Genomic DNA, 15,911 nt, shown 5'->3' on the forward strand with positions numbered 1-15,911 from the left:
TTTTCTTTTTTCTTTCTGCCTTTTTTTCTTTTTCTTTTTCTTTTTTTTTTTTTTTGTTTTGTTTTTGGGGTGGAGTCTTGCTCTGTCACCCAGGCTGAAGTGCAGTGGCGTGATCTCGGCTCACTGCAGTCTCTGCCTCCCGAGTTCAAGCAATTTTCCTGCCTCAGCCTCCTGAGTAGCTGGGATTACAGGTGTGTGCCACCATGTCCAGCTAATTTTTGTGTTTTTAGTAGACACGGGGTTTCACCATGGTCTTGAACTCCTGACCTGCTGACCTCAGATGCTCAGCCTGCCTTGGCCTACCAAAGTGCTGGGATTACAGGCGTGAGCCACCTCCTCCGACCTCTTTTTTTTTCTTTAATAGAAACAAAGTGTCACTCTGTCATCCAGGCTGGAGTATAGTGGAGTGATCTCAACGCACTGCAACTCTGTGTGTGTGTTTTTGTTTGTTTGTTTGTTTTTTAAGGATACTGGGTTTTGCCATGTTGTCCAGGTTAGTTTTGAACACCTGGGCTCAAGGGATCCTCTTGCCTTGGCCTCCCAAAGTGTTGGGATTAAAGCTGTGAGCCACTGCACCTAGCCTGATTATTTATTTCTTTTCTCTTCTTTTCTCCTTCCTTTCTTCCTTCCTTCCTTCCTTCCTTCCATCCTTCCTTCCTCTCTTTCTTTCTTTCTTTCTTTTTCTTTCTCTTTTAGAGACAAAGTCTTGCTCTGTCACCCAGGCTGGAGTGCAGTGGCGCCATCAGAGGTCACTGCAGCCTCCACCTCTCAGGCTTAAGCTATCCTTCTGCTTCAGCTTCCTTAGTAGCTGGCACTACAGGTGTGGACTACCACACTTGGATTATTTTATTTCTTGTAAAGACAGCGTCTCACTTTTTGCCAAGGCTGGTTTCGAACTCCTGGACTCAAGCAACCCTCCTGTCTTGGCCTCCCAAAGTTCTGAGATTACAGGCATGAGCCACTGTGCCCAGCCCACTCTATTTCATCTCTTGTGTGAGCTAGAGCCCACAAAACAATTTTGGATTATAGCAGACAGTACTAATTTTGCGGCAATAGCTTCATCATTTTACTTTTTAGCATGGTGTTTCAGAGTTATGTTTCATAATTGATTTTTGTGGCACTTAAGTGATTTACTTTTTCCCTGATTTTAGTTTGAGCTTATATTAGTAATGGCTGCTGAATTGCGTTGGATGCTTTTTTGGTGTAAGTTAACAGCAGAGTGTTTCCCTCTGTAATTTGTTGATGTAATACATAACATTAGGCCGGGTGCAGTGGCTCACACCTGTAATCCCAGCACTTTGGGAGGCCGAGGCGGGAGGATCACTTGAGGTCAGGAGTTCCAGACCAGCCTGACCAACATAGTGAAAACCCGTCTCTACTAAAAATACAAACATTAGCTGGGTGTGGTGGCGGGCGCCTGTAATCCCAGCCACTAGGGAGGCTGAGGCAGGAGAATCCCTTGAACCTGGGAGGCGGAGGTTGCTGTGAGCCGAGATTGCACCATTCCACTGCAGCCTGGGCGACAACAGTGAAACTCCATCTCAAAAAAAAAAAAAAAGAAAGAAAAAATACATAACATTATTAAGATTGAACCATTTTTTTTCTGGAAAGAAGAGGCTAAAAGCTTCCCAGTAAAAGAATTTAAGAGGGATATTTCATCTAAGAGTGGAAAAAAACAAAAGACGGCAGAAGAAAGGACCGGCCGATTTCCTTTCATTTAGGTTATCAGCTTTCCAGGTTTCCTGCCCTCACAGTCACCCACCAGGTCCCCTTGAACCTGCCCACCCCATGGGCCTTAAGCACCCTTAAGCACTGCCCCAGTTCTACTTCTCCTAAACCCAGATCTGCCTTGAACTTGAACTGAGGTGTAGGCTGGCTGAGTAGCGAGTGAAGCACCTGGTAGAGCCACTCAAGAAGGGACCCCAAGCTCATTAATTTGGCCCCAAATTTGATCATTTTGTAATCCACCTTGACTCATGCTCTGGGGATGCTGAACATTGTGGCATGAATGTGGGATGACACTGATGATATGGATACTGTCCTTTTAGGATTTCTTGGTGTCTCTGTGGAGCCATTGAGCCTTACCCCTTACTGGAGGCTGCAGGACCCTCTACACACAGACAGCTGTCCAGCACAGAAGGTGGGCTGAGGCCCAGGGTGAACATGCCAGCTAATGGGACATCACCCCAGAGATTCCCTGCCCTGATTCCGGGAGAACCTGGCAGATCTTTTGAGGTAAGGAGGAGGATCCTATTTTTTTCTATATGTTCTTTATTTTTTTATTTATTTTTAGTTAAATTTATATTTTGAGATAATTGTAGATTCAAATGCAATGTACCATTTACCTAGTTTTTGTCCCCAGTAGTAACATCTTGTAATACCCAGGATATTGACATGCAGAGCATTTCCATCCCCACAAGGATCCCCCATGTTGTCATTAAATAGACACAACCACTTCACTTCCTCCATCACTCCCCTCTTAACCCTGGGGCACCGCCAGTCTGTTCTGCAATACTATAATTTTTTCATTTCAAGAATGTTGTGGCTGGACGTGGTGGCTCACGCCTGTCACCTGTAATCCCAGCACTTTGGGAGGCTGAGGCGGGTGGATCACTTGCGGCCAGGAGTTTGAGACCAGACTGGCCAACATAGTGAAACCCTGTTTGTACTAAAAATACAAAAATTAACCAGGTGTTGTGGCACACACCTGTACTCCCAGCTACTCGGGAGGTTGAAGCCGGAAAATCGCTTGAACCTGGAGGCGGAGGTTGCAGTGAGCCAAGATCACGCCACTGCACTCTGCCTGGGTGACAGAGTGAGACCCTGTCTCAAAAAAAAAAAATGTTTTATTTGCCGGGCATGGCAGCTCATGCCTGTAATCCCAGCTCTTAGGGAGGCAGAAGCAGGAGGATAGTTTGAGCCTAGGAGTTTGAGACCTGCCTGGGCAATATAGTGAGACCCTGTTCTCCACAAAAAGGAAAAAAAAAAGACAAAAAAGAGAGACTGTTATATTAATCGGATTGTACAGTATGTACCTTTTGGGACTGGCTTTCGTCATTCAGCAAAATTCTGTGGAGATATCAATAGCTAACAGTATATCAATAGTTCATTCCTTTTTTTTGAGACAGAGTCTCGCCCTGTCACCCAGGCTGGATTGCAATGGCGTGATCTTGGCTCACTGCAACCTCTGCTTCCCGGGTTCAAGCTATTCTCCTGCCTCAGCCTCCTGAGTAGCTGGTATTACAAGTGCGTGCCACCACACCTGGCTAATTTTTTGTATCTTTAGTAGAGATGGGGTTTCACCATGTTGGCCAGGCTGGTCTTGAACTCCTAACCTCGTGATCCACCTGCCTCAGCCTCGCAAAGTGCTGGGATTACAGGCGTGAGCCACTGTGCCCTGCCCATTCCTTTTATTGCTGATACTTTTCCATGGCATGGATGTACCAAACAGTATAACCATTCACTGGTTGAAAGACATCTTGGTTGTTTCTAGTTGTTGGATATTATGAATAAAGATCCTATAATAGTTTGTGTAAGGTTTTTGTAGGGGTGTGATACTGTGAAATATATAATTGGTCTTTCCTGGCAAACAACTCCTAATATCCTCGGAATCTCTAAAGTACTAAAGTGTCTTTTTGTATGCTAATGAGTTGACTGATGCCTGGCAGTCCCTAGGCAGCTTCCGAATGGGGCTGGTCACCAGAAAGACCAAGGTAGGTTTAGAGGGTTGGGACCCTCCAACCACCTGGGAGGGGAGAGGGTGCTGAGAGTCAAGTCGATCCACAAGGGCAAATGATTTAATCAATCATGCCTACATAATGAAGCCCCCCTAAAACCCCAAAAGGATAAAGTCTGGAGAGCTTCTGGGTAGCCGAACACATGGGGGTTCCTGGAGGGTGGTGCACCCAGAGAGGGCATGAAGACTCCAGGCCCCTTCCCACATGCCTTGCCCTATGCATCTCTTTATTTGGCTGTGATTTATTTGTATTCTTTTTTTTTTTTTTTTTTTGAGATGTAGTTTCACTCTTGTTGCACAGGCTGGAGTGCAATGGCGTGATCTTGGCTCACTGCAACCTCCACCTCCTGGATTCAAGTGATTCTCCTGCCTCAGCCTCCCGAGTAGCTGGGATCACAGGCATATGCCACCACGCCCAGCTAATTTTGTATTTTTAGTGGAGATGAGGTTTCTCCATGTTGGTCAGGCTGGTCTCAAACTCCCGACCTCAGGTGATCCACCCGCCTTGGCCTCCAAAAGTGCTGGGATTACTCGTGTGAGCCACCATGCCCGGCCTGAATTTGTATTCTTTAAAATATCCTTTATTGGTGGGAGAGGCCGGAGAATTGCTTGAGTTCAGGAATTCAGGACCAGCCTGGGCAACAAAGTGAGACCTCATTACTACAAAAAATAAAGCTCAGGTGGGGCACGGTGGCTCATGCCTGTAATCCCAGCACTTTGGGAGGCCGAGGTGGGAGGATCGCTTGAGGTCAGGAGTTTGAGACTAGCCTGACCAATATGATAAAACCTCATCTCTACTAAAAATACAAAATTTAGCTGGGTGTGGTGGCGGGCACCTGTAATCCCAGCTACTCGGGAGGCTGAGGTAGGAGAATCACTTGAACCTGTGAGGCGGAGGTTGCAGTGAGCCGAGGTCGCACCACTGCACTCTAGCCTGGGCAAAAGAGCGAGACTCTGTCTTAAAAAAAAAAATCCTTTATAATAAACCAGTAAACATAGTCAGTTTTGTGTTTCATGTTGAGGGTGAGTGGCCACTGTCTGGGCCGGTGGCTCACAGGTAAAAGAATTTACCATGACAGTTGTAGGTAAAGAAAGGCAGATTTATTAGAGAAAGTTGGAAAATACATTGCAAGAGAGCAACAGGTAGAATCAGCAAAAGAGGAACTGACTTCGAGGAAATGAAGGCTTGCTGGAGATTTTATAGGATGGTTCTTGGGCTGTTTGATAATGCCAAGGTAGCAGGGAGCTAACTTGCATTCTTCTGTCAGCCAAGGTGTTTGATGATGAATTGGAGTGTTTGATGATAAGCAGGAAGTTTGTGAGTTATGTACATTATTTGCTCAAGAGGACTATATGTCCTGGGCCATAAAGAAAGACAGACCTATAACTTAAACTTATCTGCATCTTCTTTTTGTTTATATGTCCTGGAGCAACTCCTTTTCCCTAATTAGGACTCCACATTTCCCTGAGTTTTTTTTTTTTTTTAAATGCAGGGTCTCTCTGTCGCCCAGGCTGGAGTGCAGTGACAGCTTGCTTACTGCAGCCTCAGCCTCCTGGGTTCAAGTGATCCTTCCAAGTAGCTAGGACCACAGGTGTGTGCCACCACGCCCGGCTAATTAAAAAAATTTTTTTTTTTTTTTTTTTTTTTTTTACAGATGAGGTGTCACTTTGTTTCCCAGGCTGGTCTTGAACTCCTGGCCTCAATCAATCCTTTCTCCTTAGCCTCCCAAAGTGCTGGCATTACAGGCATGAGCCACTACTCCCAGCCTTTCCTTGAGTTCTATGAGCCACTCTAGCAAATTAATTGAACCCTAGGAGGGGATTGTGGGAAGCTTGACTTGTAGCTGGTCAGTACGAAGCTCTGGAGTCTGAAGTGGGGGTAGTCTTCAGAACTGAGCCCTCAACCTGTGGGACCTGATGCTATATCCTGGCAGATAGTGTCAGAATGGAATTGAATTGGAGGACACCCAGCTGTTGTCTACTGCAGAATTGACCTCTTGCTTGATGTGTGAGGAAAATCCCTCACTCATCTGTTGTCACAGCATGTTATGAGAGTCTAGTAGGAGAAACTGTGTTTGTATTTCTACTCGTACACAGTGGGGTAAATGCATGCGAAAACAATTGTGGGATTGTATGCCAAGTGCATATAGAACAGAATTAATAGACAATCTTTTTTTTTTTTTTTTTTTTGAGACAGAGTCTCACTCTATCGCCCAGGCTGGAGTGCAGTGATGTGATCTTGGCTCACTGCAACCTCTGCCTCCCCGGCCCAAGTGATTCTCATGCCTTAGCCTCCTGAGTAGCTGGGATTACAGGCACCCAACACCACCATACCCTGCTAATTTTTTGTATTTTTAGTACAGACAGGGTTTCACCATGTTGGCCAGACTGGTCTCCAACTCCTGACCTCAGGTGATCCACCCGCCTTAGCCTCCCAAAATGCTGGGATTACAGGTGTGAGCCACCACGCCCAGCAATCTTTTTTTTTTTTTTTTTTTTTTGTGAGATGGAGTCTTGATCTGTCACCCAGGCTGGAGTGCAGTGGTGCAATCTCGGCTCACTGCCACCTCTGCCTCCCAGGTTCAAGCTATTCTCCTGCCTCAGCCTCCCAAGTAGCTGGGATTACAGGCACCCGCCACCATGCCCGGCTAATTTTTTTGTATTTTTAGTAGACATGGGGTTTCACCATGTTGGCCAGGTTGGTCTCAAGCTCCTGACCTCAGCCTCCCAAAGTTCTGGGATTACAGGCGTGAGCCCTGAGCCCGGCTGACAATCTTTTTTTTTTTTTTAGACAGAGTCTTGCTCTGTCACCCAGGCTGGAGTGCAGTGGCACGATCTTGGCTCACTGCAACCTCTGCCTCCCGGGTTCAAGTAATTCTCCTGCCTCAGCCTCCCGAGTAGCTGGGATTACAGGTGTGCGCCACCATGCCTGGCTAATTTTTGTATTTTTAGTAGAGACAGGGTTTCACCATGTTGGCCAGGCTGGCCTTGAACTCCTGACCTCGTGATCCACCCACCTCGGCCTCCCAAAGTGCTGGGATTATAGGCATGAGCCACCGTGCCTGGCCGACAGTCATTTTTGATACAGTTTTAGAGGTACAGAAAAGTTAAGATAGTACCTATAATTCCATATGCTGTCACCTCCTCAACCCCCCCCCCCCCACAACTGGTGCAGTTTTCCCTATTATTCACATCTTGCATTAGTGTGGTACATTTGTAAAAATTAATGAACCGATAGTGATATATTACTATTAATTATAGCCTACAGTTTATAGTAAGGCTCACTGCTTTGTGTTGTACATAGGGGTTTTGGCAAATAGATCATGACATATATCCACCAGTGCAGCTTCATACAGTTTCATTCCGTTTCACCTGTGCTTCAGCGATTCATCCTGCCTTTCCCTCTGCCCGAACCTCTATCAACCACTCATTTTTTACTGTCTTTGTAGTTTTGCCTTTTTTTTTTTTTTTTGACACTGTGCCTCACTCTGTTGCCCAGGCAGGAGTGCCGTGGTGTGATCACTGCTCACTGCAGCCTCTACCTCCTAGGCTCAGGTGATCCTCCCATCTCAGCCTCCTGGGTAGTTAGGACCACAGGCACATGCCACCATGTCTGGCTAATTTTCAGTATTTTTTACAGAGACACGGTTTTACCATGTTGCCCAGTGTGGTCTTGAACTCTTGGGCTCAAGCAATTTGCCCACCTCAGCCTCCCAAAGTGCTGGGATTTACAGATGTGAGCTATTATGCCAGGTCTAGTTTTGCCTTTTCTAAAATGTCATGTAGTTGGAATCATGCAGTATGTAGTCTTTTCAAACTGGCTTCTTTCCCTTATCAATTTGTATTTAAGGTTCCTCCATGTTTTTTTGTGGTTTGATAGTTCCATGAATTGGAAGTACCACAGTTTGCTTATTCCTTCACCTACCGAAGGGCACTTTCATTGTTTGTAGGTTTTAGCAATGATGAAAAAAGCTACTATGAACATTCATGTGCGGATTTTTGTGTGAACATGTTTTGAACTCAATTGGCTAAATAACTAGGAGCATAATTGCTATGTCATATAAGCTTTATAAACTTTATAAGAAACTGCCCAGGCAGGGCGTGATGGCTCACACCTATAATCCCAGCACTTTGGGAGGCTGAGGCAGGTGGATCACCTGAAGTCAGGAGTTCGAGACCAGCCTGGCCAACATGGTGAAACCCCGTCTCTACTATAAATACAAAAAATTAGCTGGGTGTGGTGGCAGGTATCTGTAATCCCAGCTACTTGAGAGGCTGAGGCAGGAGAATGGCTTGAACCTGAGAGGCAGAGGTTGCAGTGAGCCACGATCGCGTCATTGTACTCCAGCTTGGGCAACAAGAGTGAAACTCTGTCTCAAAAAAAAAAAAAAAAAAAAAAAAAGAGAAACTTCCCAACTGTCTTCCCAAGTTTTTCACCATTTTGCATTCCCACCAGCAATGAATATTACTGTTATTCCTCATCTTCACCAATGAAACCACCATTGCAAAATTGTAACTGAGACAGTGAAAGAGATCTAATCTGATCAACCCCATCTTTCTTCAAACCTCCGAGCTGTCCTTGTTCATTCCCGAGCATAGGCTGAACTAATTTAGGGAGGAACTTAGTTTATAGTTTAAAACAAAGATGGTAACAGGCTTTTCCCAAGGCAAATCCCCTGCTTGCCTGGGGACTAGATTGCCTTTGTAGGAATAACAAATTAGCCACCAGATAGAAATTATGGTTTAGGAGTCATGCAGCCGGAGACTACAAGATTCTGACCCTCTCTAAACTGCTCCTAAGATCAGTGCTTGAGATATTTTGCAGACCCTGGACCTAATGGATCAGCTGGCAACACCCAGATCGATAAACTGGCTCATCTGATCTTGTGGCCCCCACCCAGGAACTGACTCAGCACAGGAAGACAGCTTCCATTCCCTACGGATTCATCTTTGACCTGACCAATCAGCACTCCCGGCTTACACTGGCTCTCCCCTACCCCTGCCCCCCGCCCCACCAAATTATCCTTTAAAAACTCTGATCCCCAAATGCTCGGGGAGACTGATTTGAGTATTAATACAACTCTGGGTCTTTGTGAATTACTCTGTGTGAATTACTCTTTCTCTATTGCAGTTTCTCTGTCTTAATAAATCTGCTCTGTCTGGGTAACAGGCAAGGTGAAGCCATTGGGCAGTTACACCAGCATTTGGTATTGTCAGCTTTCTAATTAATTAATTAATTATTTTGAGACAGTACAGTGGTATGATCACAGCTCTCTGTAGCCTCAACCTCCCCGGGTTCAGGTGATCCTCCCACCTCAGCCTCCCAAGAGTAGCTGGGACTACAAGCATGTGCCACCATGCCTGGCTAATTTTTGTATTTTTAGTAGAGATGGGGTTTCACCATGTTGCTCAGGCTGGTCTTGAACTCCTGGCCTCAAATGATCCTCCCGCCTCAGCCTCCCAAAGTGCTGGGATTACAGGTGTGAGCCACCATGCCCAGCCTTTTTTTTTTTTTTTAAAAAAAAACATTCTAATAGGTATGTGATCCTATCTCCTTGTTTTAATTTACAATTCTCTAGTGACATGATGTTGAGGACCTTTTTATATGCTTATTTACCATCTGAATGTCTTTGATGAGGTCATCTTTTCAGATCTTTTGCCTACTTTTTAATTGAGTAGTTTGTTTTCTTATTGTTGAGTTTAATAGTTCTTTGTATGTTTTGGATACTGTAACCTCCCAATGGGTTCCCCTTGCCCGCTGCCTAGACAGAGCTGATATTAAGACAGGGGAACTGCACTAGAGAAAGAATAATTCACGCAGAGCCAGCTGTACGGGAGACTGGAATTTTTATTATTACTCAAATCAGTCTCCCTGAAAAGTTGGGGATCGGAGTTTTTAACGATAATTTGGTGGGTAGGGGCCAGTGAGTTAGAAGTGCTGATTGGTCAGGTCATGGATCAAATCATAGGAGTTGAAGCTGTCCTCTTGTGCTGAGTCAGTGCCTGGGTGGGGGCCACAAGACCAGATCGAGCCAGTTTATGGATCTGGGTGGTCCCAACTGATCAATTAAGTGCACAGTCTGCAAAATATCTCAAGCACTAATCTTAGGTTTTACAATTGTGATGTTATTCCCAGGAACAATTTGGCTAGAGTCAGAATCTTGTAGCCTCTAGTTGCATGACTCCTAAATCATTACTTCTAATCTTGTGGCTAATTTCTTAGTCCTACAAAGGCAGTCTAATCCCCAGGCAGGAAGGGGGTTTGTTTTGGGAAAGGGCTGTTATCCTCTTTGTTTCAACGTTAAACTATAAGCCAAGTTCCTCTCACGCTGGGCGCGGTGGCTCATGCCTGTAATCCCAGCACTGAGGCCGACGCAGGCAGATCACCTGAGGTCAGAAGTTTGAGACCAGCCTGGCCAACATGGTGAAACCTCGTCTCTACAAAATTATAAAAATTAGCTGGGCGTGGTGGCCTGCACCTGTAATCCCAGCTACTCGGGAGGCTGAGGCAGGAGAATCGCTTGAACCCAGGAAGTGGAGGTAGCAGTGAGCCGAGATCGTGCCACTGCACTCCAGCCTGGGCGACAGTGCCAGACTCTGTCTCAAAAAAAAAACTAAGTTCCTCTCAAAGTTAGTTTGGTCTGTGCCCAGGAATGAACAAGGGTAGTTTGGAGGTTAGAAGCAAGATGGAGTTGGTTTAGGTTGGATCTCTTTCACTGTAATAATTTTCTCATTATAATTTTACAACGGTGGTTTCAATACAAGTCCTTTATGAGATAAGTGTTTTGCAAATATTTTCTCCCAGTCTGTGGCTTGTCTATTCTGTCATCAGCGTCTTTCACAGAAGAGAAGTTTCTAATTTTAATAATACACAACGTACTGTTTTTTTTTTCTTTCACAGGTCATACTTTTGGTGTTGTATTCATATACATATATATTTTTATAGAGATGGGGTCTCACTAGGTTGCCCAGGCTGGTCTTGAACGCCTGGGCTCAAGCGATCCACCCACCTCAGCCTCCCAAAGTGCTGTGATTACAGGCATGAGCCACTGCACTTGGCTGGTGTTGTATTTAAAAACTCATCACCAAACCCAAGGTTACTTGGATTTTCTTCTTTGTTATCTTATAGAAATTTTATAGTTTTTCATTTTACATAGAGATCTATAATCCATTTTGAGTTAATTTTTTTTTTTTTTTGAGACAGGGTCTGCACTCCAGCCTTTGTCACCCAGGCTGGAATGCGGTGGTGCGATCTCGGCTCACTGCAACCTCTGCCTCCTGGGTTCAAGCAATTCTGCCTCAGCCCCTGGAGCAGATGGGACTACAGGTGCACACCACCACAACCGACTAATTTTTGTATTTTTAGTAGAGATGGGGTTTCACCATGTTGGCCAGGCTGGTATCGAACTCTTGACCTCAAGTGATGCACTGCCTTGGCCTCCCAGTTTTGAGTTAATTTTTGTGAAACATATAAGGACTGTGTCTAGATGCTTTTTTTTTTTTTTTTGCATATGGATGTCCAGTTGTTCCAGCACCATTTGTTGAAAAGACTTATTTCTTCACCGAATTTCTTTTGCTCCTTTGTCAATGATCAGTTGGCTGTTTTTGTGTGTATATATATTTCTAGGTTCTCTATTCTATTCCATTGATCTATTTGCCTATTCTTTCACCAATACCTCTGTCTTGATTAGTCTAGTTTTATAGTAAGTCATGAAGTTGGGTAGTCTCAGTCCTCTGACTTTGTTCTTGTTTAGTACTATGTTGACTATTTTAGATTTTTGCCTTTCCATATACACTTTAGAATCAGTTTGTTGATAGCCACAAAATAATTTGGTGGGAATTTGATTGGGATTATGTTGAATCTCCTGATCAAGGTGGGGACAATTGACATGTTAACAGTATTGAGTCTTCCCTTTAGCAGCAGAGAATCCATACGGGTCTGCAGCAACCTCAATTCTTGCCTCCTCAGAAGAAAGAATTTGAGGGGCATAAGACAGAGTGAGAGACCAGGGCAAGTTTTAGAGCAGTAGTGAAAGTTTATTAAAAAGCTTTAGAGCAAGGATGAAAGGAAGCAAACTACACTTGGAAGAGGGCCAAGCAGGCGACTTCAGAGATCAAATGTGCGGTTTGACTTTGACTTGGGGTTTTATGCTTCCTGGGTCTATATTACCCCTCCTTTGATTCTTACCTTGGGGTGGGCTGTCCGCATGTGCTGTGGCTTGTCAGCGCTTGAGAAGGGGCCGCATGCGCATTGTGGTTACTGAAGTTCTACGCATGCTCACTTGAGGAGTTTTTCCCTTACCAGCGGAGTGTTCCTAAAGGATGGTTATATACCAGTTAAACTCGGCCATTTTGCATCGTAGTGCACATGTCTTGAGCCCACTGGCCCAACTCCTGAGATCTTATTGGGAAGCTGCTGATCACCAGTTTCAGGTTTTTTGGTATCTGTTGAGAGACTGCCTTTCCCTGGCGCCAGCTGCAACCAATTATTATTTTTATTTATTATTATTATTTTTCTTTTTTTTTAGGAGGAACAGGAGAAGCAGGAGGAGGAGGATGAGCAGGAGAGAAAGGAGGAGGAGAAAGAGGAGGAAGAGGAGCAGGAGGAGGAGAAAGAGAAGGAGGAGCAGGAGGAGGAGAAAGAGAAGGAGGAGGAACAGGAGGAGCAGGAGAAAGAAAAGGAGGAGCAGGAGGAGGAGAAAGAGAAGGAGGAGGAGGAGGAAGAGGAGCAGGAGGAGGAGAAAGAGAAGGAGGACGAGCAGGAGGAGGAGGAGAAAGAGAAGGAGGAAGAGCAGAAGGAGAAAGAGCAGGAGGAGGAGAAGCAGCAGGAGGAGGAGCAGCAGGAGGAGGAGCAGCAGGAGGAGGAGGAGCAGGGAGCAATTATTATTTTAGAGAGACAGTTTTAACAACTGCCTGACCATCACCTCCTGGTGGGGTTTGAGGGGGGGTGCTCTCCTGCTCTGCTCATGTCTAACTACCTAACTACCTAATTACTCTAACATTTCTGTCAATAAACATACAATATCTCTCTGTTTACTTATATATTCTGATATATTTCATGTCAAATTTTGTTTGATTTTCCTCATGTATGTCTTCTACATATTTTGTTAGGTTTATGTATATTTTATCTTTTTGGTGCTAACGTAAATGGTATTATGTTTTTAATTTTAAATATCAATTGTTCATTTCGGGTATATAGGAAAACAATTGACTTTTATTAAGCCTGTATCCTGTGACTTTACTATAATCACTTAATAGTGCCAGAAAATCCTTTACTGAAATGGATTGTGAGAGTAGCTAAATGATAGGGGTAGTATGTTTGATTTTGAATGCTGTAGAGTGGAAGAGCATGTCTGGGTTGATGCAGGACCCACAGCTCATAGTGACCAATCACAGATGGCTGTACTTGAGCCAGACACACAAAAACACAAGAAGTTATTCATGAGGGAAGACCTAGCATGCCAGACTTGCTCAAAGCCACTGTAAAGTGTGTTTACCCTGTCAGCGGAAAGAGTCAAATTCTGTAAAATATTTGAAGAGACTTATTCCAAACCAGCACTCAGGAGATACTGAGAACAGGTGCCCAAGGTATGTGTTAGATGTCCACTGATTCGGTTCGGAAAGGCGGGACGACTTGAAGTGGGGGCTTCCAGGTAACAGGTAGATAAGAGACAAAAGGTTGCATTCTCTTGGGTCTTTGATCAGCTTTTCACTGAATACATAATTTACATGTGAGAGGGGATAGAATAGTCTGCCTAATGAAACAACAGGGCAGAGGAAGCAATCAGATATCCATTTGTCTCAGGTGAGCAGAGGGAGGACATTGAGTTCTGTCTGTCCTTTGTCATCCTGCACCTGTGAAGATAAGCTATCAATTTACGTTGCCAGGGTGAAATTCAACAGAACTTTTTTTTTTTTTTTGAGACGCAGTCTTGCTCTGTTGCCCAGGCTGGAGTGCAGTGGCATGATCTCGGCTCACTGCAACCTCTGCCTCCCGGGTTCAAGCGATTCTCCTGCCTCAGCCTCCGAGTAGCTGGGATTACAGGCTTGTCGCGGACTCCTGACCTCGTGATCCGCCCACCTCGGCCTCCCAAAGTGCTGGGATTACAGGCATGAGCCACCGCACCCGGCCCAGAACATCTTAAGGTAAAGGTCTTGAGGCCCACAAGGTCTTTTCTTGTGGGCAAATTGTGAGGGAGGCATGTAGCCTTTTTTTTTTTTTTTTTAATCTTTGTAGCTATCTTATTTGGGAATAAAATGTGAAGCAGGTTTGCCTAACACCCTTTGGCTTAATGATTTTGGAGTCCTGAGATTTATTTTCATTCACAACCCTAAGTACAGGACTGTGTAACATATGCCAAGAGGAGCACCCCTGATGAAGCAGCTGATAGGCTTCATATGCAGGCCATGTGGGACTGGCTTTATGGTGCCTATGATATTCACCCGCTGAATATGCCCATTACCCAGGCCATATTCAGCTATGGTTAAGGGGTCTTTTTGCATAGGCACCCCATGTAAACTTACAGCTGCAAAATACAGCAATAGACCCAAAAGCCTCATTGAATTTGCTGCCTCAGCTTCCCTTCAGGGATCCCACAGCTGCTAATGAAAACATTAAGTTAACGTGAAAATGGGGAGAAGCCTAGGGAAGGGTCAAGTCTACCAGCAAAGTGGAAATCTCTCAGTGGCTATTAAGAAATGGGATGGCCGGGCGCAGTGGCTTATGCCTGTAATCCCAGCACTTTGGGAGGCCGAGGTGGGCGGATCACAAGGTCAGGAGTTCGAGACCAGCCTGGCCAATATGGTGAAACCCCATCTCTACTAAAAAATACAAAAAAATTAGCCAGGCGTGGTGGCGGGCACCTGTAGTCCCAGCTGCTTGGGAGGCTGAGGCAGGAGAATTGCTTGAACCCGGGAGGCAGAGGTTGCAGTGAGCTGAGATCGCACCACTGCACTCCAGCCTGGGTGGCAGAGAGGGACTCAGTCTCAAAAAAAAAAAAAAAAAAAAAAAAAAGAAATGGGATGGCTGGGCTTTGTTTGGTGGCTCACACCTGTAATTCCAGCACTTTGGGAGGCTGAGACAGGTGGATCGTTTGAGCCCAGGAATTCAAAACCAGCCTGGGCAACATAGCGAAATCCCATCTCTACAAAAATAAATAAATAAATTTAAAAAAATTAGCTGAGCATGCTGGTGCACGCCTGTAATTCCAGCTGCTTGTGAAGCTGAGATGGGAGGATCACTTGAGCTGGGGAGGTCAAGCCTGCAGTAAGCCATGATCGCACCACTGCACTCTGTCTCAGAAAAAAAAAAAAAAAAAGACCAAGGGCAAAGGTTCTTTGGCTCCACCCCGGGATGGGGACCCAAAGCTTTGTGCACATGAAATGGGTGGTGAAGAGAAGTTTCTGGGTAAAATGGGAGGAAAAGAGAACTTTCTGGGACTCCTTTATATGGAAGCCTCATACACGGAGGTACCAAAATCCATTAGTGAAGCTGTAACATGGGCTACAACTAGACTGGGAGAATATAGAAATGTAACAGTTGATAGGATTAAGGTGTACATTTGGGTGAAAATTGGAATGTGTTTAAACAGGCTTTGTGGCTGGGTGCGGTTGCTCACCCCTGTAATCCCACCACTTTGGGAAGCCAAGGCGGGTGGATCACTTGAGGTCAGGAGTTCGAGACCAGCCTGGCTAACATGGTGAAACCCTGTCTCTACTGAAAATTAAAAAAAAAAAAAAAAATTAGCTGGGTGTGGTGACACGTGCCTGTACTCCCAGCTTCTCAGGAGGCTGAGGCAGGAGAATCGCTTGAGCCTGGGACGGGGAGGCTGCAGTGAGCCGAGATCGCGCCACTGCACTCCAGTCTAGGTGACAGAGCGAGACAAAGTCTCAAATAAATAAATAAGTTTTTTTAAAAAAATAAAAATAAACAGGTTTTAGCTGAATGTTTTATGGGAATGGATATTATGACTGACAGGGAACACTTCCCCTAACTAGTATTGTGACACTCAAACCTGTTGATGAAATCCCAATGGAGGAATGTAAGGGTTGATGGGATTAAGGTGAAAGTTTGGAAAATTTGTAGATTTGAACAGGCTTTATTTGAAATGGTTGCATCTCTTTTACCTCAATGTATTATGGAGATTGAAATTGTATCTGACTGTGGAATGTTTCC

The 15,911-nt window shown here is 45.0% G+C and overlaps 1 protein-coding gene across 2 annotated transcripts in view; it reads left to right on the forward strand.

The window, feature by feature from the left end:
- The window catches only part of ZNF157 (zinc finger protein 157), a 51,459-nt gene that overhangs the window by 2,269 nt on the left and 33,279 nt on the right, over window positions 1–15,911 (forward strand). For both annotated transcript variants that reach the window (XM_055375651.1, XM_004064070.4), the window contains exon 2: window positions 2,049–2,235. In XM_055375651.1, coding sequence (XP_055231626.1) covers window positions 2,164–2,235 — 72 coding nt within the window. In that variant the 5' untranslated portion in view covers window positions 2,049–2,163. The remainder of the gene's footprint in view (window positions 1–2,048; window positions 2,236–15,911) is intronic.

Source organism: Gorilla gorilla, chromosome X (genome assembly GCF_029281585.2).
Source record: "Gorilla gorilla gorilla isolate KB3781 chromosome X, NHGRI_mGorGor1-v2.1_pri, whole genome shotgun sequence".
Taxonomy (NCBI): Eukaryota; Metazoa; Chordata; class Mammalia; order Primates; family Hominidae; genus Gorilla; species Gorilla gorilla.